Source organism: Xenopus laevis, chromosome 3S, assembly GCF_017654675.1.
Source record: "Xenopus laevis strain J_2021 chromosome 3S, Xenopus_laevis_v10.1, whole genome shotgun sequence".
NCBI classification, from domain to species: domain Eukaryota; kingdom Metazoa; phylum Chordata; class Amphibia; order Anura; family Pipidae; genus Xenopus; species Xenopus laevis.
Genome location: NC_054376.1, coordinates 22,878,885 through 22,902,297, shown reverse-complemented (window position 1 = coordinate 22,902,297; position 23,413 = coordinate 22,878,885). Strand labels below are relative to the sequence as shown.

Here is a 23,413-nt window from a genome sequence, read left to right as displayed (position 1 = left end):
ATAGTAAGAGGTGGGCCTCACCTCAATGATGATGGTGTAGCTGTTTTGAGGGAGAAGATGGCTAGAAGGTTGTAGGAGATTTTAAACTAGGTGTGGGGTTCAGTAAAGGATTCCATGGAAGACAGGTTAGATGAGGTAGTGGGCAAAGGAAGGGAAAATGGGGAAGGAGATTTGGTTGGGGGTACTGTTAAGGATAGGGAGGACCACATGTCATTTGTTCAATATGGTACCAGTATTAAATGTATGTTTGTAAATGCAAGGAGTCTGACTGGTAAAATGGGAGAGCTTGAGGTGCTGGAGGGAAAATATGATGTGATTGGTGTGGCCGTAACCTGGCTGAATGAGTCATATGACTGTGCAGTCAGCGGCTATCAGTGCCGGGCCAGCCCGGCCGGCCATAGTGCACAACAGGCCACATGTGCAGAGGCAGAGAAGGTGTGTGCCTGGCCCCCCCCAGCTTTGCGCCCTAGGCATGTGCTTACTCTGCCTACCCCTAGTTCTGCCCTGGCGACTATACTTTGTTTCGGAGGGACAGGGGCAACAATAAAGGAGGAGGTGATGTTAGAAAATGAGGGGGCAGAAGTCTTATGGGTGGAGCTCTTCACTGATTGTAGAGTCCAGCAAATTAATTGAAGCATATGCTATAGACCCCCTAATGTAAGTGAGGAGGAGAAGGCTAAGCTCCTGATGCAAATAGAAAGGGCTGCTAATTTGGGTAAAGTATTGATAATGGGGATTTTAATTACCCAAATATTCACTGGAGCAACAGTACTGCCAGGTCAGTTAAAGAAAACAAGTTTATAAACTTGTTTCATGACAATTTTATGGCACATGTTGTTGAGGACGAAGGGGCACACCCCCGAAACTTTATATCACTGGCGCAATAAACACCCAGGGCTAAACCCCGCTACACTAGCCATCGAGTGTTGGTATCATTCCTGATTATATAGTGGGAGAGGTGCCGAACTCTCTAACCAGCATCGGGCATTCGTACAGGAGAGGAGGGGGAAAGAGGAACACAGTGGTTCGTAAACAGGTTGTCGAGGAGCCAACCAGAAAAAATGCTATTCTGGATCTAGAAATCTCTAATGACCCAGAACATATAGCAAATGTGCAAGTAATTGAACCCCTGGGTAATAGTGACCATAATGTTATATTATTTAATGTCTGGTGCAAAAAATCAAATATATACTGGGGCAACAAAAACCATGAATTTCAGAAAAGCTAATTTTAGTGCCTTGATGGCTGCCCTACAGAGTATTGATTGGGGCATTAAGTTTTCAGCAAAAAATACAGAACAGAAATGGTTGTCATTTAAAATGATATTAAATCGTTATTGTTCTTAATTTATTCCCTTAAGAAGTAAATATAGAAGCACCAAGAATCACCCTATGTGGCTTAATATAGAAGCAAAGAAATTAATAGGAAAGAAGAGAATTTAAGGCATTTAAAAATTACAAGTCTATGGGGAAAGAAGCTTCATTTAATGAATATAAACACTATAATTAATGTTGTAAAACAGCAATCCGGAAGATAGTTCACAGTACAAATTGATCCAGGGACTGGTCCTCTGTATCAACTAGCAGTTAGGCAGGTTATATATAGACTTAAAAGGTTGAACTTGATGGAAGTGTGTCTTTTTTCCAGCCAACTTACTATGTTACTATGTATTTGCACTAGAAGAACAAGTAGCTGCTCTTTAGGCTGCAGTCTTCAGAGCAATATCTAAAGTGCAAAAAACAAGATACATTTCATGTACTGTAACTGTTAGGGGCAGATTTAATTATGCTCGAATATCGAGGGTTAATTAACCCTCGATATTCGACTGCCGAGTTGAAATCCTTCGACTTCGAATATCGAAGTCGAAGGATTTAGCGCAAATAGTTCGATGATCGAACGATTAAATCCTTCAAATCGTTCGATTCGAAGGATTTAATCCATCGATCGAACGATTTTTCTTCAACCTAAAAATTGTTCAAAAGCCTATGGGGACCTTCCCCTTCAACATTGACCTTGGTAGGTTTTAGGTGGCGAACTAGGGGGTCAAAGTTTTTTTTTAAAGAGACAGTACTTCGACTATCGAATGGTCGAATAGTCGAACGATTTTTAGTTCGAAACGTACGATTCAAAGTCATAGTCGAAGGTCGAAGTAGCCCATTCGATGGTCGAAGTAGCCAAAAAAATCATTTGAAATTCAAAGTTTTTTTTATTCTATTCCTTCACTAAGTAAATGGGCCCCTTACTGTTCATTTAAAGGAAAAATTATTTAATTCTGATGCAAATTGCACTGGTTTCTGTGCTGCCATGTAGTAATTATCTGTATTAATTACTAATCAGCCTTATATTGTGACATTTCTATTCTATGTGTACTGTATATTGCGAGTGGGTCCCTAAGCTCACTAACTGACAGCAGCACAGAGCATGTGCAGTGAATCAGCATAAAAAGAAGATGGGGAGCTACTGGGGCATCTTTGGAGAGACAGATCTTTACTGCTAAAGGACTGTGGTTGACTTGGGCTGGTACAGAGACCAGAAACATAATGTACAACATTTCTAACCTACTTCTTTAGTTAAGCTTTAGTTCTCCTTTAAATGAAGCTTACTGAGTCATTTGTAGAATGTGTCAAGTGCCTCTAGGTGGTGCTGTTGTATCTTGGTCAGTTGAAATTGTACGTTGTATAGTAGACTGTATTTTGTACAGTATCTCTACGATTAATCTTAAAGTTCATTGAGTGAAAGGTATATTGTGCATGTGACTGGGCAGGATTATGATAACATTCCAGTGAGAACTGACATCCTACAAGAAGCCAGAGACGCAAGTAATTGGGTCGCTGATTCATACTGTAGTTGCCAGAGGCTCTGTGGGATATCATCATTGCATTGCCATATTAGTGTTCTGTGTCAGCACTGTTACTTTATATAGAAGAATTACACTCAATATACTGACACCATTATGTTTGTGACATGTCATGATACTGTGTGCAAAAAAAAAAAAAGCAGTAAAACCTCATATTTAATTCCTATGCAAAAAGATCTACGTCCATGTGTTTTACTTATACAAATGTTCACCTTCAGACACTTTTTCAGTTCAGTTGGTTTCAGATAGTTCACCAGAAATAAAGACTTTTTCCAGTTACTTTCTATTTGTGACTGTTTTTCTAATATTGAAGTGTAAAGTAGGGATGCGCCGAATGCAGGATTCGGTTCGGGATTCGGGCAGGATTCGGCCTTTTTCAGTAGGATTCGGCCGAATCCTTCTGCCCGGCCGAACCGAATCCGAATCCTATTTTGCATATGCAAATTAGGGATGGGGAGGGAAATCGCATGACTTTTTGTCACAAACCAAGGAAGTAAAAAATGTTTTCCCCTTCCCACCCCTGATTCGGTTCGGTATTCGGCCGAATCTTTCGCAAAGGATTCCGGGGTTTGGCTGAATCCAAAATAGTGGATACGGTGCATCCCTAGTGTAAAGTTACATTTTTTACCTTCTAAAGCAGCTTGGGGGGGGGGGTCACCGACTCTTAACTGCTCTAAATTGATACATGTAGTTGATACATTTGTTATCTTTGTCCCTGCTGAGCAGAATCCCTGACTGTCCTTATAATAGGGAACTCCGGCTTCCAAACCAAAATTTAATAAAGAGGCCCACATAACACAGAAACCCCTAATATATACATCACTGTTACCTGTTTCTTCAAAAAGTATGAATAAATGCCATTTTCTATGCTGAAATCCCGTTGTTTAACAGTTCTTCTCTTTCTGCATCATTTGAAATCCTGGCAGGGAAGGAGGGACTAAACACTGATGTTACAAATTGTAACAACTACTCCACAGCTTACAGACAGCATGCAGGAACTACATAACCCACAATGCATTGCACTGTGATGTTACTTTCCTTATTGAAATCATGTGTGCTGGGAATTTTGGGGTTTGGAGGATGCAGGCTTTTAATACAAAGTAACAGTAGTCAGCCAGCTCAGCAAAGTAGTCAGAGAGATCAGCAGGAGGGCAGGGGTCTAGGCTTAGCAAACTGTCAGAAACCATTAAAAATCATGAAACGTCTGCATATTTTTAAAATGATGTGTACTGCAAAGTTGCTTGAAATTATGTTTACTTTTCAAAAAGCTTAATTTATGTTTTTGTGGAGTTCCCCTTTAAAGGCAGCTGTTAGAATTGATACAATAGTTGCTAATATTCCACAGATACTGCTGAGAAATGTAACAACTAATTGTATCAACTAAATGTAGCAAATTGTAACAGTTCGGAATCTGCTTCTGGATCACTGAGCTGCCAGACTGAAACGCTACAGACAGGAACATTAACTGTAAACTTAAATTTTGGGAAAACGGTAAAAGATGGAAAGCAATAGAAAAAAGGTTGTGTTTATGGTAAACAATCTGAAAACAACTAAACATTTATTCATTTATAAGAAATGAATAAATGAAAGAACTCTGCATGTAATGAGGGTATATTTCCTCTTACAAATAAGATATAGCAAATTGCTCTCCATTGGGTTGCAACTTTTTAAAGAAATGAAGGGATGCACCAAACCCTTTAATTCTGAATTCAGCTGAATCCTTCTTATTGGATATGACCAAATACTGAACAAAATCCATATCCTCTGTAAGCTTGTGGAATCCACAACAGACACTTCTTCGCTTTAAGGCAGTTTATTTACACACAGGGGTGACCATTTCAGGATACAAAACACAAATCATAAAAATAAATCCTTGCCACTGGGCACTACCTTCGCACATTTGATGAGTTCCCTCACTAAACGGGGCCCCTTATATACTACAAGTAAGAAAACATGTAGGTTGGGGTCACCCCTGTACTCATGATCCTTCTTTAGGGGATTGCTCAGCCTCCTGTTTATTCCTCAATGTCTCACTCAGACAGGCTTTCTGTCACTTGGTCACGGGCACCCTCTGCTCCTTGCAGTGACAGGCAGCACCCTTTGGGAGTTCCTCACACCGACAGGTAACCTTTCTATTCTGTACCCGGCTCTGAGAGACCCAATAACACTTAACTACAATTAAATACCTTTCCACAGGACAGCCTTCCTGTGATAAGTGAGCTCCATTAAGTGAGCTCCATTAAGTGAGCTGGACTGCTGGATTGGAGTACCTGGCAAATGACCCCAACTTTTTACTTACCCCTCAATGCAGATTTAGGGATCGGAGTTCATGGCAGCCATCTTCTGGATCTATGGTAATCTGACAACGAGACAGGCGCATGCACAGTTGGAACGATTTCCCATTACGCATGTACAGAAATTGCCGAAGCACCGGAAGAAGACACGGAGACCCGGAAGATGGCTGCCTTGAACTCCTATCCTTGAATCTGCACCAAGGGGTAAGTAAAAAGTTAGGGGCATTTGCTCGGAGTAGCAGCCAGGCTGGGGGGAGGAGGGAGGGGGGTCGATGTGGGGTAGGTGGGTAGGGTTTTTTTTTTTTAATAAGGGGTTTGTTTCTCCTTTAAGGACTATGTCACACCTTTCCTTGTAGGGGTATAATGATAAAAAATTAAAAAAAGTAATGCTGGACTGGCTAGGCTAAAACTGTAACAAGATGGAGCGGCCTTAATATTAGTAAAGCAGTATGTGTTTATTAATAAGATGTGTGTGTCTTTCCTTTTTAAATAGGTAGTGATTCCATATACCTCTCGAAGCAGTATGCGAGCTGTACTGGAGTATCTGTATACTGGCCAGTTTAGTACAGGGCCAGATCTTGACCCATTGGACCTCATCATTCTTGCAAACAGACTTTGCTTACCCCATCTTGTAGCACTGACAGGTAAGGCTGTAAAATACCAACACTGTGAAGTTTACATGTATTTCTGTCTTTCAAATCCATGTTAGTCATTGATGAAGGCAGGAGCTGAAGTTCATTATATGGTGAGAGTAAGGGGATATGCATAATGGAAGGACAAGATTGTCCAACTAGTCAATAAAATTTATAATCCCCTGCTGTGAGATCTGGTTATATGGAACTAACAGGTAACAATGCATGTACTCCTTTAATTGTCCAGGACTGATTTGTTCATGTATCGTTACTCACTTGCAACTCTGTATATTGGGTTGTTCTTATATGTGTTCAAGTCCCACTATACTTAGTTTCTCTTCTGTTGAATTTTGTTCAGTACAGAAGACATTATGCCTTTTGCCCCAACTACCAACCCATTCACTGAGAAAAAAAAAGGATATATAGTGTGTGTATATATATATATATATATATATATATATATATATATATATATATATATATATATATATATACCGACACTTGTAATTCAGTGCTTCCAAAACAAGTATATATAATAGATATAGATATATAGTATGGTACAGCCAGACTTTGACATAAATAACTATATATGTTTGTATATATATATATATATATATTTCCATGATAGTCTGCCTCTGATGTAAACAAACCATTGCCCATTGCCCCTTAGGCTCACAAACTCCTCTCTTACTTTGTTCCATGTTGAAGTGAAAGGGATACTGTCATGGGAAAAAAAAATTTTTCAAAATGAATCAGTTAATAGTGCTACTCCAGCAGAATTCTGCACTGACATCCATTTCTCAAAAGAGCAAACAGATTTTTTTATATTCAATTTTGAAATCTGACATGGGGCTAGACATATTGTCAATTTCCCAGCTGCCCCAAGTCATGTGACTTGTGCTCTGATAAACTTCAATCACTCTTTACTGCTGTACTGCAAGTTGGAGTGATATCACCCCCTCCCTTTCCCTCACAGCAGCCAAACAAAATAACAATGGGAAGGTAATCCGATAACAGTTCCCTAACACAAGATAACAGCTGCCTGGTAGATCTAAGAACAACACTCAATAGTAAAAACCCATGTCCCACTGAGACTCATTCAGTTACATTGAGAAGGAAAAACAGCAGCCTGCCAGAAAGCATTTCTCTCCTAAAGTGCAGGCACAAGTCACATGACTAGGGGCAGCTGGGAAATTGACAATATGTCTAGCCCCATGTCAGATTTCAAAATTGAATATAAAAAAATCTGTTTGCTCTTTTGAGAAATGGATTTCATTGCAGAATTCTGCTGGAGCAGCACTATAAACTGATGCATTTTGAAAAAAACATGTTTTCCCATGACAGTATCCCTTGAAGGATAATGTGACTTGCAGTCCCTTCCATTGTGGGTGGTGCACAGATTCTATGGAAAGCAGAGGGACTTCAAGTCCAAGAATCCATCACTTCACAATGGAACAAGCTGAGGCAGACTATCATGATCGATATGTGATCGATATGTGAAGCAACCTCAGGTGTGTTTAGCACTGTACACAGTGTCATTGAAGGGCTACTGTCATGGGAAAACATGCAACAGTTAATAGTGCTGCTCCAGCAGAATTCTGCACTGAAATCCGTTTCTCAAAAAAAAAAATTATATTTAATTTTGAAATCTGACATGGGGCTAAACATATTTTCAGTTTCCCTAGCTGCCCCCAGTCATGTGAATTTTGCTCTGATAAACTTCAGTCAATCTTTACTGCTGTACTGCAAGTTGGAGCAGTGGCGGGCCAAGTCGGCCAGGTGCCCTAGGCAACCCGGCGACTACACCGCCCCCCACCGCATGCGCAGAGGACGCGATGCGCAAGTGCACATGTGCCGAGGACGTGCAAATGCGCATGCGCCTGGGACACGCAAGCGCGCATAGGTGAGCAGGCAGAAGAAGAAAAAACTGCTGTCACTGCTTCTGGAACTAGGGGACGGCATCGGAAGAGGTACGTGCTTGGCGCCCCTCTACCTTTGCGCCCTAGGCATGTGCCTCTTCTGCCTACCCCTAGTTCCGGCCCTGAGTTGGAGTGATATCACTCCAGCCTAAAGGTGGCCATACACGGACCGATAAAAGCTGCCGACAGACAGTGTCGGCAGCTTATTGGCCCGTGTATGGGGCCCCCCGACGGGCTTCACCGATCGAGATCTGGCCGAAAGTCGGCCAGATCTCGATCGGATGGGACAGAAAATCCCGTCGGATCGCGGCCGCATCTATTCGTTGATGCGGTCCCGCGATCCGACCGCCCGTTAAGGCATTGTTAGGATCCGATCGTTGGGCCCTAGGGCCCACGATCAGATCAGCCCGATATTGCCCACCTCAAGGTGGGCATATCGGAGGGAGATCTGCTCGTTTGGCGACATTGCCAAACGTGCGGATCTCTCAGTGTATGGGCACCTTTACAAAAGAACAATGGGAAGGTAACCAGATAACAGCTCCCTAACACAAGATAACTGCTCCCTGGTAGATCTAAGGACCGCACTCAATAGTAAAAATCCAGGTGTATAAAAACAATACACTTGCTGGTTCAGGAATGAAATTTTATATTGTAGAGTGAATTATTTGCAGTGTAAACAGCATAATTTAAAAATCAAAACTACACCATAAAAATCATGACAGAATCCCTTTAAAGGAGAACTAAAGCTTAACAAAGAAGTAGGTAGAAATGTTGTACATTATGTGTTGGGCTTCTGTACCAGCCCAATGCAAACACAGCCTTTTAGCAGGGAAGATCTGTGTCTCCAAAGATGCCCCAGTAGCTCCCCATCTTCTTTTCTGCTAATTCACTGCACATGCTCAGTGCTGCTGTCACTTACTGAGCTAAGTGACCCACTCACAATATACAGTACATATAGAATATAAATGCCACAATAGCAGGCTGTTTAGTAATTAATACAGATAATTACTACATGGTGCAATAAGTTCTGTATATAAAATATGGCATTTTTAGCCATTTTAATTTTTACGGTTTAGTTCTCCTTTAACACAATTCTGTGTCATAACCAAGTACATCACAAAGTAGGGGGAAGTACAGTATAAATTGAACCCTCGTGGGCGCAATCATGATTAGATGCTTCGGTAATATGAAATGTTCATTGTCCAGCCATTGATTTTTATATTATATTACAGAACAACACACGGTGTCAGTCATGTTGGATGCATCTCTGAATAACAAGGACATTGATGGAGAAGCTCTTATGTTACTGGAGGCTGCTCAGGTAATTCACACAGTCCTAACAGAAATGGGATGTAAATTGCAAGAAAGTATTAGAGATAAAAGCAAGGTTAAGTGGTCATGGTGTGATGGCTGGGATTGTTTCATGTTGATTACACCTTCGGAAAACGAATCGCCGTGTGTGATTAGTGCCGGCGTTTTTTCATTTTAGCTGGCGCAGAGTGAGGGAAGACATTTGGGGAGATTGGTCGCCGCAAAGACAAGGCGATTTGTCGCCAGACGACCAAATCTCCCCAAAACGGCAAGTGTGGCCTTACCCTTAAGTGATGCAATTCCTCAATGCTACCAAACTCTCCACTCTTTGACATGTTCAACCAACAAGGTAGAATTTGTCCCAGCTTAGAGGCTGCTCAATGGGTTTAAATAACTGCAATTATAGTCGTGGTTAGTTGAAATTTGGCAAAATGAGCAGCGCAGAAGCTGAAATACAGGGAATCAAAGCTGGGTAAATACTGGGGAAGTGTAGCTCCAGCTTCCAGGTACACAGCAGTCTGGTTAATGTATACAGCTGTTCTATTGGTGACCCACAATCAGTCAAATGAAGTGCATATTTGCCACGCTTATGACGAAGTGGATTTACCCTTTAAGCGGAATTGTCAAATAAGCTGTTATCTTGCACAGATGGGTTATATAATAATAGACAAGACTACAGATTATAAAGTGAATTATTATGCACCCCTCTTCACATTTGTAGATTCCTCAGACATCTCAGTAGGTCACTGTAGTGATCAGTCGTGTTTCAGCCTCAGTAATCAGTTGTAGATATTAACATATTAATCAGAAGACTCCAGTAGTGTATGGGCCCCATGTATGAAATTCTAGCTGTAGCCAGTGGATTAACCAGTGCCAGGAATTCACTGTAATTGATTTATTATTTAATTGCAGTTTCATGGAGCAGATCAGCTGGCAGCATGGTGTATGCACCACATCTCAACCAACTATAACCGAGTCTGTAGGAGATTTCCACGTGACATCAAAGTTGTGTCTGCAGGTCAGTGAAACTCTCAGGCCCGGACCGGCAATCTGTGGGTTCTGGCAAATGCCAGAGGGGCTGCTTAAAGGTCCCATAGAAAGTCAGTATTTAGTGGGATGGTGGGGGGCTGTTTGGGCCTCTATGTGGGCTGATTGGGCCTCTGTGTACCTGAAATGCCAGGGCCTATTTTAATTCACAGTCCGGACCTGGAAACTCTATTCCATAACAACTTTTCTATCTATGTATACTGCACCTAAACATTAATATGCCACAAGCTCCCCAAATAACCACCAACCAATCACAGTCAGTGTCAGTGACAGTAGTCTGATAAAAGATTATTGCTTACTGGGTGCTATAGATCACAGTAATCTTAAAGACATATAGATATAGATCACTGCTCTGGTGTACAAGTGCATATTTCAGTTCCCCGGTGCTATATGTGGACTCTTCTACTGCAATGAAAGGTGCTCCAGAAAAACAATGTGAATAGCTCACCAATAGATTGTGTGGTCCAGATGCACCAGCCCCAGATGCCCAGCTTTAGGGTGCGGCAAACCGAAATACAATGCAAAAAGACAGGACTATTTGGCAATAGTCCAGTTGTATCTTCCTTTCATTACTCGTGTAGTCCAGTTGTATCTGCCTTTCATTACTCTTGCTTTTATTTACAGAAAATCAGCAGGCCCTTGAAACCCAGCGCTGGCCCCCTGTTTGGTACCTAAAGGAAGAAGACCACTTTCAGAGAGCCCAGAGGGAGCGTGAGAAAGAGACAGCCCTGCACCAGAAGAGACAACCAAAGAGGCGCTGGTTGTTCTGGAACAACTCCCGGGCAAACTCCTCTGCTTCCCCGACTCCCTCCTCGTCTGCTATTGGCTAAGTCCTGCTCTTAACCCTCAATGTGTCTTCTTCCCTTGTGAAAGCAGTGTGTGCATGTGCATAGAACAGGGGTCAGAGTAGGCCTTGGTATGTGGGCTAAACTATCATTTTATTGGCTGTTGCCCTCATTCCATTTTGTACAGATTCTGTTAATGATTCATATTTTGTAAGCTGAAAAACAGTTACAGTATATGAGATATAGTATATTAAGATAGGGATTATTCCCCTTTGACAGAGACAAGATCATCTCCATGTGGGGCTTCAACAACAAAAAAAGTCTTAAAAAATCTAGAGGTGCAATTAGATGGTTGTATATGAAGAATACCTCTGCTGAGCCCAACAAGATGGCAGCTCCAACTCAAATGCACCAATACTAATCCAATACTAATAAGCACACACTATGCTTTGGTGTTACTCCAGTCTGTCTTGTGATATGCGGAGTAACCAGCTGGTCCAGAAGTAATCTGCTCTGCCATATTTGTCTGATCTAGCCATTGAAGTGTGTGGTTAACTTGTGTGAAATACAGGAGGAGAATAGTTGGGTCAGCAGTTTATGCACCATCCTAATTCTCCAAAGTTTACCCGTGGAAAGAGAATGAAATGAGTGGCAGGTTGTAGCAGTCATTCCTATGTACATACACCAATCTAACCACTTCTGGTACACCAACCAACTAATATACAGACAATCAAATTTTTGGTATGGTATTTTTCTGGTTATTTTCTTTAATGTCAGATACAAACAGAATAATCACCAAGAGGCCTGGCATTGGTGCATGTACTGTGTATCTAGTTATAAGGTGACTGCTGAGCCAGTTGGAGCATGTAAGAGTATACATGGTTAGCTCCACCAATTATACAGGTAGTAGAATCCTCCTGGAACACTTACCAGTCCAACCACCAAGTAGTCAAAGAAGTTGTCAGGAGAAAGAAAGAGGCTGCTCTGATGTTTTTCTGCTTATGAAAGATGTGAGAAAGGTTTCTAATTGTTTTCCTAAGCCGAAGAACATCCTGACAACTTCCTTGACTACTTGGTGGTTGGACTAGTAAGAAAATGACCAGCAGGTGGAGCTGCTGTAACAAAATGCATTCATATTAACAGCCCATGTATCCCTTAATATCTTGGAATAAAAAAATAATGAATGTAAATATCAAAAGTGGTTAAAATAGTACTCTCGCCAATTTTACATTCACTTATTTTAAAGGTTTACTTATCCTTTAAGAGTTTCTGTGGCAGAGGCTGGATGATAGCAAAAGATTCAGTAATGGTTGGTTAAAGGAAAACTATACCCCTCAAACAATGTAGGTCTCTATAAAAAGATATTGCATAAAACAGCTCATATGTAAAATCCTGCTTCATGTAAATAAACCATTTTCATAATAATATACTTTTCTAGTAGTATGTGCCATTGGGTAATCATAAATAGAAAATTGCCATTTTAAAAAATAAGGGCCGCCCCCTGGGATCGTAGGATTCACTGTACTCACAAACATACCAACAAACCATACATGTTAGGTCACATGAGCCAATTAACAGGCAGAGTTGTGTCTTTTGCTTCCACACTTCTTCCTGTTACAGTTAGAGCTGTAGTATTTCTGGTCAGGTGATCTCTGAGGCAGCACACAGACCATCTCGAAATGGTGGCTCAAGGCAAGAGATATAAAAGGGCAAGATTTACTTAAATATATATTCCAGTTTGGTAAGATTCTTTAATATGCCACTTAATATGATATGAACTATCTGTTGCTTAAGTGTTAATTTTGGGGGTATAGTTTTCCTTTAAAAGAAGGGTGGTCACGTGAAGTGTTGTTAGAAGAGGGGGGTCGTTTATAAACAACAGGCAAATTTGCAGCTTGGTAGTAACCCATGGCAACCAATCAGATGTGTCCTTTTTTGTTTTAACTGCAGCAGGCTGAGAAAAGCTAATCACTGATTGGTTGCTACGGGTAACTGCACCAGTGTTTATAAATGATCCCCAGCTTTGGCTGGGTAAAGGGGAACAAACACATTCCTCACAGTCAGGAAAAGCTTGCTGCTCATAGGGTCAGATCTTTAACTTTACTCATCTGTTTGGGTAGAATGACAGTAAACGTCAGGACAGCTATGCCCCGAACACTGGACATTCTAATACACTGTACATATGCGCACACTAAACCCTGACTGGGTGTCTGTCTGTCTATGTGCCTAATATATAATTCCCTGTTGAATCTGTGCTGGTTTGGGGGAAAGAGGCTATGTATATAAAAGTCACTGGAGCTCATTTATTAACACTGGGCAAATTTGCCCATGGGCAGTTACCTATAGCAACCAATCAATGATTAGCATTTTAAAGCCAGCTTCAAGTAGAACAATGAATGCTTGGTTGCCAAGGGTTACTGCCCATGGGCAAATTTGCCCAGTGTTGATAAATGACCCCCACTGTATATTTTGGGGCTAATCTGACTGAATCTTACGTTCTCAAAGAAATGAACATTTTCTTTTTGTAATAAAATGAAGCAATTGCAAACGATTGTCAGAGCACAATTTACAACACATGGGTGCACAGGATTGTATGTATTCACTAATGACTTCTCTGATCTCTATAAGGATAAATAATGAGAAACCAGAGAATGGCAATCGTAGAAAGCTGATAGGTGCACAGGGTTGCATGACATCATATTGCATACCTCCCAATATTTGGGACAAAAAGATTTGCTGTGCATATGCGCTGCAATGTTTTTTACCACACCCGTTTTTGTGGCCACACCCCCTAATTATCATGTTCATTTTACACAATTTGGCAGGTAATGAAAGTTTGAACACATTTCTGTGGTATATGTGTTATTACAAATTTGCTAATGAAGTTGAATTGCCCTTTAAGCTGCAAGTCACAGTTTCCCCTGCTTATCTTAAATTGTTACAAAAGTATCTAAGTGCACCTGCCACATATTCTGGGCCAAAGCCAATTAAGTTTTAGAAGCTTTGTATCTTTTTCTGGCTGTTCATTGTAGGAGATCAAACAGAAAGTGGGGGAATTTCAGTAACAATCCAGGACTGTGGGTTGAGGTGCCAAAATTGGGACTGTCCTGCGAAAAATGGGGCAGTTGGGAGGTATGTTATTCCTATAAATTTGCAAACATGTGACTTGTACACTAGGGAACCCTGAGACTACCAGCAGCCTGGATTTGTCCATAATCTATGGGATCCCCTTGCTTGTTGCAGCAGCCTTCCACCAAGTTCATGGACGTTACTGCTGTTATTGATGCAAAACTAATTGGACTAGAAGTCACGCCGTCCTTACTTTAATATCGTTCAGTGCAACTTGAACCTAATTCACAAAATGCTAATTTGCCTCCATATTAGCACAATGCAAGTAACTTTGGGTGGAGGCCACTTTGAGTGAATTTTTTAAGGGTTGGTTTACCTTTAGGTTTTAAATTGGCCTTCATATTTTCTTTTTTATAGTTTTTGAATTGTTGGCCTTCTTCTCTCACATGGGGGTCACTGACCCCCCATCTGCAACAAATGTTGTTGGGTAAAACTTTTGATTTAGATCACTAGAAAAGTCGGACTGGGCCGACACTGGGAAAAAACCCAGTGGGCCCCGGCCCTCATGGGTCCCCACTGGCCCAGACCCGCTCCTCGATCGACTTGGCCCCCCAACAAAATGAAATGCACCCTGGCGCATGTGCAGGGAGCCCCAGAAGTTTGGAACCCGGTGGACCCCTAATGCTCCAGTCTTAATATGTGAAGCAGGATTAGGTTTAGTATGTGGTCATCTGGTTTCTAAGAAGGACTCTGGCATAATGGGATCAAACTCACAATAGACTTATTAGAAGTATGGGATCCGTTATCCAGAAAGCTTGGAATTACTGGAAAGCTGTCTCCCATAGACCTAATTTTAATCAAATAATTCAACGTTTTAAAAACAATACCCTTTTTCTCTGCTCTATGAAAACAATACCTTTTACTGGATCCCAAATAAGATATAATTAATCCTTATTGGAGACAAAACAATCCTATTGGGTTTATTATTATATTACTTTTTTTTAAACAATTTTTTTAGTAGACCTAAGGTAAGGAGATCCAAATTCCTTAACCCGGAAAACCCCAGATCCCAAGCATTCTGAATAACAGGTCCCATATCTATACAGGTACACTGGCACACAGGGCAATTGAAAAAGCAGGGTTACCCCTTGCTACTTTTATTTAAGCGGACGTGCGACGTTTCGGGGTTCCTACCCCTTTCTCAAGCATACAAACAGTGACCATCGTGCAGTGTATAAAACAGGTGTGCAATTAACATAATTAGCATATTAATGACATGCTGTGTATATTCTCAAGGAACCTAATCCTTTAGCCAATGTGATTGGATTGTGAACCCATTTGATTTAAAAACCTAATAAAAGGATCCAAACAAGTGCATAACGCATGTATAAATAAATATGCCATCTTAAATTTGCCATCTTAATTGTGCCACTCTATGGCCCTGCTCGTAAAAATGTTTCGCCAATAAAGTTTCTTTTTTTGGTTTACTTGTTTCTTCCTCATGGAAGAAACAAGTAAACCAAAAAAAGAAACTTTATTGGCGAAACATTTTTACGAGCAGGGCCATAGAGTGGCACAATTAAGATGGCAAATTTTGGAGAAAGTAACGGCGTTTTCTGGACAGGATATTAAACGTAAGCTATTACAGAGGGAATGCTTTTGGATTTGGTGTCTACAATCTAGACATCCGAGGGGACTTAACGAGGAATATAATTTATCATGTTTTTTATGAAGCAGAGTTATGCTTAGCAGTTGATCTTTCTTTTAATTGGAAGAATTAAAATTTAATAATTTTTCGCATTTTTTTGCAGATGAGAACACTCTTGTAGACTCCAGGGACAGGTAACGATCAATTTATTCCAGTAGGGCAAGTTTGTGGTTGGTAATTAGATACATTGTATCTTTTAAATCTTTTATCTTTTGTATCGGTTTTACTGTGCAAATTGTGTAAGTAATCCGTTTGGTAATTTTTGTATTTTTATATTGTTTCTTTTTTTCAGTATCTTTTACAGCACTAGCACCAGCTGGATTTACCACAGTATGGACATTTTAATGCATATTTATTTATACATGCGTTATGCACTTGTTTGGATCCTTTTATTAGGTTTTTAAATCAAATGGGTTCACAATCCAATCACATTGGCTAAAGGATTAGGTTCCTTGAGAATATACACAGCATGTCATTAATATGCTAATTATGTTAATTGCACACCTGTTTTATACACTGCACGATGGTCACTGTTTGTATGCTTGAGAAAGGGGTAGGAACCCCGAAACATCGCACGTCCGCTTAAATAAAAGTAGCAAGGGGTAACCCTGCTTTTTCAATTGCCCTGTGTGCCAGTGTACCTTTTTGGAAGCCTTTACCGAGGGGGTTGCCGAGCCCTCTACCCTGAGCACCAGGCGTCATCGTTTACACTGAGGAGTGTGCTCTACTTCACTACCTATTTTGGCCCATATCTATACAGACATTATCTGATACAGCCTGTACCAGTTGCCAGTTGTAAAGTTGTCTGATGTTTTTTTTTCCATATGCAGTACATACCTGAAAAGTGTGAGATTATAGTGTAACTTGCTGCAAGTGAATCAAAGGACCACTTAGGTGTCCAAATTCGGGGGAAACCTAAACCTCTACACATAGAGAAAAAGTACAATCATTAATCAATCATTGGTGTCATTACAGCATCATACTTTGGAACGACAGAGTTTTTCTTTTAATGTGGGCATAGGGGATGTTAGTACAGGTATGGGCCCTGTTATCCAGAATGCTTGGAACCTGGGGTTTTCCAGATAATGGATCTTTCCATGCTAGAAAATGATGTAAACATGAAATAAATCAAATAGGCTGGTTTTGCTTCCAATACGGATTCATTTTATCTTAGTTGGGATCAAGTACAATTTTACAGAGAAAAATAATTTGTTAAAATTTGGATTCATTTATTATAATGGAGTCTATGGGAGATGGCCTTTCCGTAAATCGAAACTTTCTGGATAACGGGTTTCTAGATAATTGATCCCATACCTGTACACAAAATGATACATTGTTTTCTATCTGTGGGAGTAAAAATGTGATGGCGTGGTAGAGCTTTCATAGAGGCTGTCATATGCCACATGCACCGTCGTCTTTCTGAGAAGGAAAAGATCCAGTGATGGAGGTAGAACCCTCTGAGCAGTTTTGAAATTTACATTGAGAAATGTTTTGTTCTTTGTAGCTTCACAGAGCAATCGTTTATGGACTGCCGGGGTTAGTGACACAGGAAAGCAGGAAAGAGTCACAAGAACATACCTCCCGACATTTTGGAACTAGAAAGAGGGACAAAAATTCAGCGTGGAGACATTTTTGACCACGCCAATTTTTGTGACCACACCCACTAATTACCATGTTTATGTTACAACATTTGGCAGGTTATGAAAGTTTGAACACATTTCTGTGGTTTTTAAGTTTTATTACAGTTTTGTTAATGAAGGTGAACTGTCCTTTAGGGAGCCAGCACACGGGCAGATTTGGGGAGAATTAGTCACCTGGCGACTAATCGCCTCTTCTGCGGGGCGACAATCTCCCCAAACTGCCTTCCCCGTTCCTGCAGCCTGCTATAATGACAAAACGCTAGCGCCAATGCACTCATGGCGCTTCGATTTCTGAAGTCGACCAAAGTTGCCTCACAAGGAAACTTTGGGCGACTTCGGAAATCGAAGCGCCGCAAGTGCATTGGCGCTGTCGTTTTGTCATTATAGCAGGTGGCAGGCATGGTGAAGGCAGTTCATGGGGGTTTGTTGCCCGGCAGAAGAGGCGATTAGTTGCCAGCCAACTAAATCTCCCCGAATCTACCCGTGTGCTTGAGGCATTAAGCTGTAAGTCACAGTTTCCCCGAGAGACCTGCTTATCTTAAATTGTTATAACTGTATCTAAGTGCACCTGCCATGTATTCTGGGCTCTCTGCCAAAAGCCAATTGAGTTTTAGAAACTTTGTATCCAATTCTGGAGAAGAGATTAAAGAGAAAGTCAGGACATTCCAGTAACAATCCGGGACTGCAGGCTGAGCTGTCAAAATTGGGACGTCACGTGAAAAACAGGACAATTCGGAGGTATGCAATAAGGCAAAAAATTTTAAAAAATGAAGACCAGTTGAAAAGTTGCTAAGAATGGGCTATTAACTGCCAGAGTATTATGACCAGGGTTTAGGCTTCAATGGCTTGACCCAGATCCCACCTATAACTAAGCTCTGTCTCTTTTCTTCCCATCCGCTTTCCCTGAGTCAAGACATGGAAAGTCATGAACAGAAATTGAGGTTAGTAACAACAAAGTGGTATAAGGGAATGAAGAAGTTGCAGCTCAGTATTATTTGGTGTTGGTAAAGCAAGTCAGGTATTGTTATGTTCATTAAGGCTACACTAATTCAAAGTAATTTTTTCGATACTTCGACCATTGATTAGGATACTACGACTTCGAATTTACTTAACCTTTATTCGACCATTCGATAATAAAAGTACTGTCTCTTTAAAAAAACTTCGACTTTAATACTTCGCCAAATTAAACCTGCCGAAGTGCTATGTTAAGGTGGCCAGACACGGAGAGATCCGCTCGTTTGGCCCTAGGGCCCAACGATCGGATCCTAACGAATAGTAACAGCTCGGATCGTGGGACCACATCAACGAACAGATGCGGCCGCGATCCAACGGGATTTTCAGTCCCATCCGATCGAGAACTGGCCAAATTGTAGCCAGCATTTTTATTTTACTTACCAACGAACCATAAGAAATAGACACCAGACAAGTACATGGTGGAGAAGGCCGCAGCTGCTGTTTTATTAATTATCCGTCATATTAATCAGAACAGTAACAACTGCTAATAACTGCTCAGTACATATCTTCCCAGCCAGCCCCTCCATCAGATCCTCACAGCAGGCCACCTTAAAGGATTAAAAAGCATTAAGCCCTGCTTTAGCCACCTAGCCAGGAGCATACCTCTACTTAACCTGTAACCTTTATAAATTTTTATCTGTGACAATATTAAAATTTTTTAAAAAATGATATTAACAACTGGGTGGGTCGGTGGGATTCCAAGGTCGATCCTCTCCCTTTGACCACTAGGGTTGCCACCTTTTCATGAAAAACATACCGGCCTTCCTATATATTTATCCTTTTTCCCTATTAATAACATTGGGATCAGCCATAATTTTTACCGGCCATGACGATAAAATACCGGCCATGTGGCAAACCTATTGACTGCCGATGAACAATGAGGGCCGCTCCGCAAGTTTGCCTTTATATAGATTGATTTCGCCACGCCTCCTTTTTGAAGCAAACAATTAGAAGATGGCATTGAAACAGTAACCAATCAGAATACAGGTAAGCAATTTTATGGGGAAACAACTTTAATACAATTTTGACTGCTGTCACACTCCCATGCCTGGGAGAGCTGAAGACTCCCAATCCATAAAAAAACAGTAACATTAAACAGATTTGAATTTTGATATATAGGGCCTTCCCATGTTCTTCTGCATAACCTTCACCTTTCCCTCTCATCACTGTGTGCGTATATGTTTGTATGTATATATATAAATATATACTGTATATATAAAATCCAACATATGTGATGAACCAATTACATAAAAATTCAAATTGGAAGTATGTGTTAGGGTGCAGATCTTATTGCGGTGAGTCACTCCGCATTTTTAATGATATATAGTATCCAGCCAGATCGCACACCTTAGTTTAAAACATAGCGTTTATTAGTTCATATAAAAAGCATATAAAATTCATAGGGAAGTATAGGCAACTTATCTGCACAGAGTCCAAAAGTTATCGGAACATATCAAACACTCGCAAAGTTTCGGGAATGTCTTTTTCAAGCGTGTTACATGTGCAGGAACGCCAAGGACTCCATGTTCCAGTTCGTCTCTCACAATGCAACCGAAGAGAAGCGCGTCCGTTTAAGTGCTGGTCCATCCCTGACAAGAGGACGCATCATTATAGTGATCCGACGCGTCTCTTCCGCTGCATTGTGAGACGAACTGGAACATGGAGTCTTTGGTGTTCCTGCACATGTAACACGCTTGAAAAAGGGAAAAGACATTCCCGAAATGTCGCGTGAGTGTTGATATGTTGCGATAACATTTGGACTCTGTGCAGATAAGTTGCCTATACTTCCCTTTGAATTTTTCTACGCTTCTATATGAACTAATAAACGCTATGTTTTTAAACTAAGGACAGGGCACCACTGTTTCGGTGCCCTGGGCGCAACTTCGGATTTTAGTAAATTAGCGTTGTCCTGGTGAATCTACGCCTGACGAAGTGTTGTGCAGTGAGTGAAACCGATGCTGCCGGATTTTCAGAGGTTAGCGAATTTGCCCCAAAGGGTTATTTATTATGTGCAGGGCAGAGTGCAAAGTGCACAAACTTGTGCACAATCGGCCAGGCTTTTAGCACTCTCAACCTGGCCCATAAAAGAATTGCTGCAGGTCTCTGTGAGCCAAATCAGATATTGGAGACCTGCGTGTCCCCTGATAAATGGACTTATTCAGATGTACAGTTTAGGGAGCACAAGCAGATGCAGGGGATAAGGACACTTTGCAAGTTGTGCTGGATTTTTTATTCAGACTCAGGTTCAGCCAGGCCCCACCCCTTATTGCTCGTTCGCTGATGCTCATAGCACAGTAACTTATAGAAAGTGGAATGTGTATCTGAGTTACAGAAAGGTGATTCTCATGTAAGTGACTGCCCAGCCCTACCTGGATATTCCAGTGACTGTGAGTCTGTGAGACTTGCAGGAAAGTTTCTTCTGAATCTGGTTGCAAACCAGTTAGAACTGAATCAGACAAAGAAGAGAATTAATTTGCACAATGAGGTAGTGTCTAATATTACATAATACTTGCTATTCTTCCCCTACTTCTGTGACACTTTAGCAATTAGCCTGAGCTGCTGTAAGCGTTCTGCTTTCATAATAAGAAACTAGCTTTCCATGTTCAAATGATTTAAAAAGACCCGGGGCTTCAGCAATTATAATCAGTTGGCTGTACCTAACGTTATGGCACCCCTCCCCTGTGATTATACCTTTTTTTTTTTATATATATCTGTAAAATCAGAATTTCTAATCTGTCTGAACTAGGACTTCCAACACCGTCAAAGGCTGAAGACAGTCTTTTTCTAATGTTGGCTCCCTGTCCTCCAGGGTCATATAATGGATAATACCCCAGTGGGCCCCAGTGTCAGTGGACCTTCCTTCTTCTTCTCCTGCCCACCATGGATTTAAAATATGGCCTACTCCTTATCACAATTATGCCCCTCCTGAAACCTGATCTAGGAATTGCTGCAGGTACAATGGCAGTATGGCACATAAGCCCCAGCCAATTAGCATACACCTGTACATATTTCCCTTCCTACACTATCTGTGAGAATTCTAAATTTGTAGTGCATTTAAAATCAAGTCACCCGGCAAACAATGTGACCAACAGTGCACTTACCGTAACTCAGAAGCTCTAGTGAGAAAGCAGGGAGCTTTTAAGCCCCAGCCCATTAACATACACCTGTAAATCATTCCCAGTTTTAAAGGCTGAATGGCAGCTATAGGCAATATTTGGCTACTATTTGTACATGAAAAACAGAAAGAAATTGCCAGCACTCGGTCTTACCCACACTGTGCTGTTGACCAGCTGCTTGAAACACCCTTGTGGTACTAATACCTCATTTTTTGTACCGTAATAATTATTTCTAAAGGCAAACTGTGCGCTGATAATCTTTCTTCTTCACAATGGCACATAATACCCAGTATTCCTTTAGACAAATTGGCTCATAATCTCAAGTATTCCTGAAGGCACGTTGACAATTAATCCCCAGTATTCCTGTAGGCACATTGACAATTAATCCCCAGTATTCCTGTAGGCACATTGCCCCATAATCTCCAGTATTCCTGTAGGCACATTGGCGAATAATCCTTAGTATTCCTGCAAGTACAATGGAACATAATTCTCAGTATTCATTCAGGTGCATTGGCCCATAATCCCAAGTATTCCTGCAGACACATTGGCACATAATTCTTAGTATTCCTGCAGGCACACTGGCCCATAATCCCCAGTATTCATGAAGACACATTGACCCATAATCCCAAGTATTTCTGCAGGTACATTGGCCCATAATCCCCAGTACTCCTATAAACACATTGGCCCATAATCCCCAGTATTCCTATAAACACATTGGCCCATAGTTCCTAGAATTCCTGCAGATCCATTGACACCTAGTCTCTCTTATTGATGCAGACACATAGGCCCATCATCCCTAATATTCTTTCAGGCACATTCGCCCCTAGTATTCCTTCAAGTATACCGTAGAAAGCTATTAATGATATTTTGACCTCTGTTTATCTCCATTTACCAACAAAAGTCATTGTTTTATTAATAGCCTGTCTGTTATCTAGTGGTTGAATGTGGGCCCACTGATCCCTGAATGTATCTTCTATAAAGTATATAAGAATTTGTACAATATATATCATATAGAATTTGAGAAGTAGTTACATGCTTCAACCCCCCCCCCCTCCACACCCTCCTCCTGCCCCTTCAGTTTTGCAACTTGGCACTTGATGGCGTGAGTCACCCCTTCACATGAACTTCTTCACTAACACATTTCCTATAGGGAAGTGCACAGGCTATTCCATTTGAAGAATGTTTTAAAAGAAACCGAAACCTTCTCGAAAACAGGATATTTATCATAGACTACAGAAGTGTCTGAAGCCCCCTTTATTCCTTCCAACATACTCCTTTATATACTGTATATGGGCAAGGGGTGTGATGTATTTTTTTCAGAATTCCCCTTGGAACAACCATGGGATCCCACACTTTGAGGCTAAAGCAGTGGAATTGGGGCCCCAATCAGAATGCCATTAACGCCTTTAAACACATGAAAAGTCTTTTATGATCACCCAATATCAGATTTTTCTGCTGCAGACGGCAAGTGGGTGAAAGGGTTCCACAAGTGCAACAGGGAAGAGAACATGAAGTAGAACAAGATGGTGCTCACTAATCCTGCTGTGCTATTCTGTGAACCATTGTCTTAAGAAGCAGTATTTGTGGTCCGTAGTTTCAGTGGTGTAACTAGATTGTGCCGAGGACCCCTGCAAAAATATCTCAGATCCCCATCCTCCCAACCTTCCCGCCTCATGCCGACTTGTAACCCCCTTCCCTGCTGCAGTTAAGAGAACAGCTGGGTGAGTTTCTTGTTAGCTATAGAGGAAGCAGACTTCTCATTCTGGGCTCCCCTTGCAATTGCAGGGTCTGCTTCCTCTATATTTACGCCACCTCTAATCGGTGCGGCTCACAGGTGCAAAGTTTCTGGAAAGGATCAAGGGTTTTAAAAAAGTTCTCTATCCATTATTATTGATATTTTCTCCCCTTTGTTCTGCACTTCAGTTTTCTGTTGCCTTTTGATATCACCTCACTGCTAGGGTCCAATACACATTTCAGGACCGAAACATTCCCTGCAGTTATTATTTTCAGGTGTAGGCAGA

At 41.1% G+C, this 23,413-nt stretch overlaps 1 protein-coding gene across 4 annotated transcripts in view; it reads left to right on the top strand.

Moving 5' to 3' along the window:
- Positions 1–11,850, top strand: part of rhobtb2.S (Rho related BTB domain containing 2 S homeolog) — a 40,454-nt gene extending 28,604 nt beyond the window's left edge. For 3 of the 4 annotated variants that reach the window (XM_018255035.2, XM_018255034.2, XM_041588090.1), the window contains exons 7-10: positions 5,645–5,795; positions 8,935–9,023; positions 9,926–10,031; positions 10,685–11,849. In XM_018255035.2, coding sequence (XP_018110524.1) covers positions 5,645–5,795; positions 8,935–9,023; positions 9,926–10,031; positions 10,685–10,890 — 552 coding nt within the window. In that variant the 3' untranslated portion in view covers positions 10,891–11,849. Of the gene's footprint in view, positions 1–5,644; positions 5,796–8,934; positions 9,024–9,925; positions 10,032–10,684 lie in introns of all 4 variants that reach the window. The other variant, XM_018255033.2, reaches the window with a different exon arrangement.
- Positions 11,851–23,413: the final 11,563 nt, after the last annotated feature.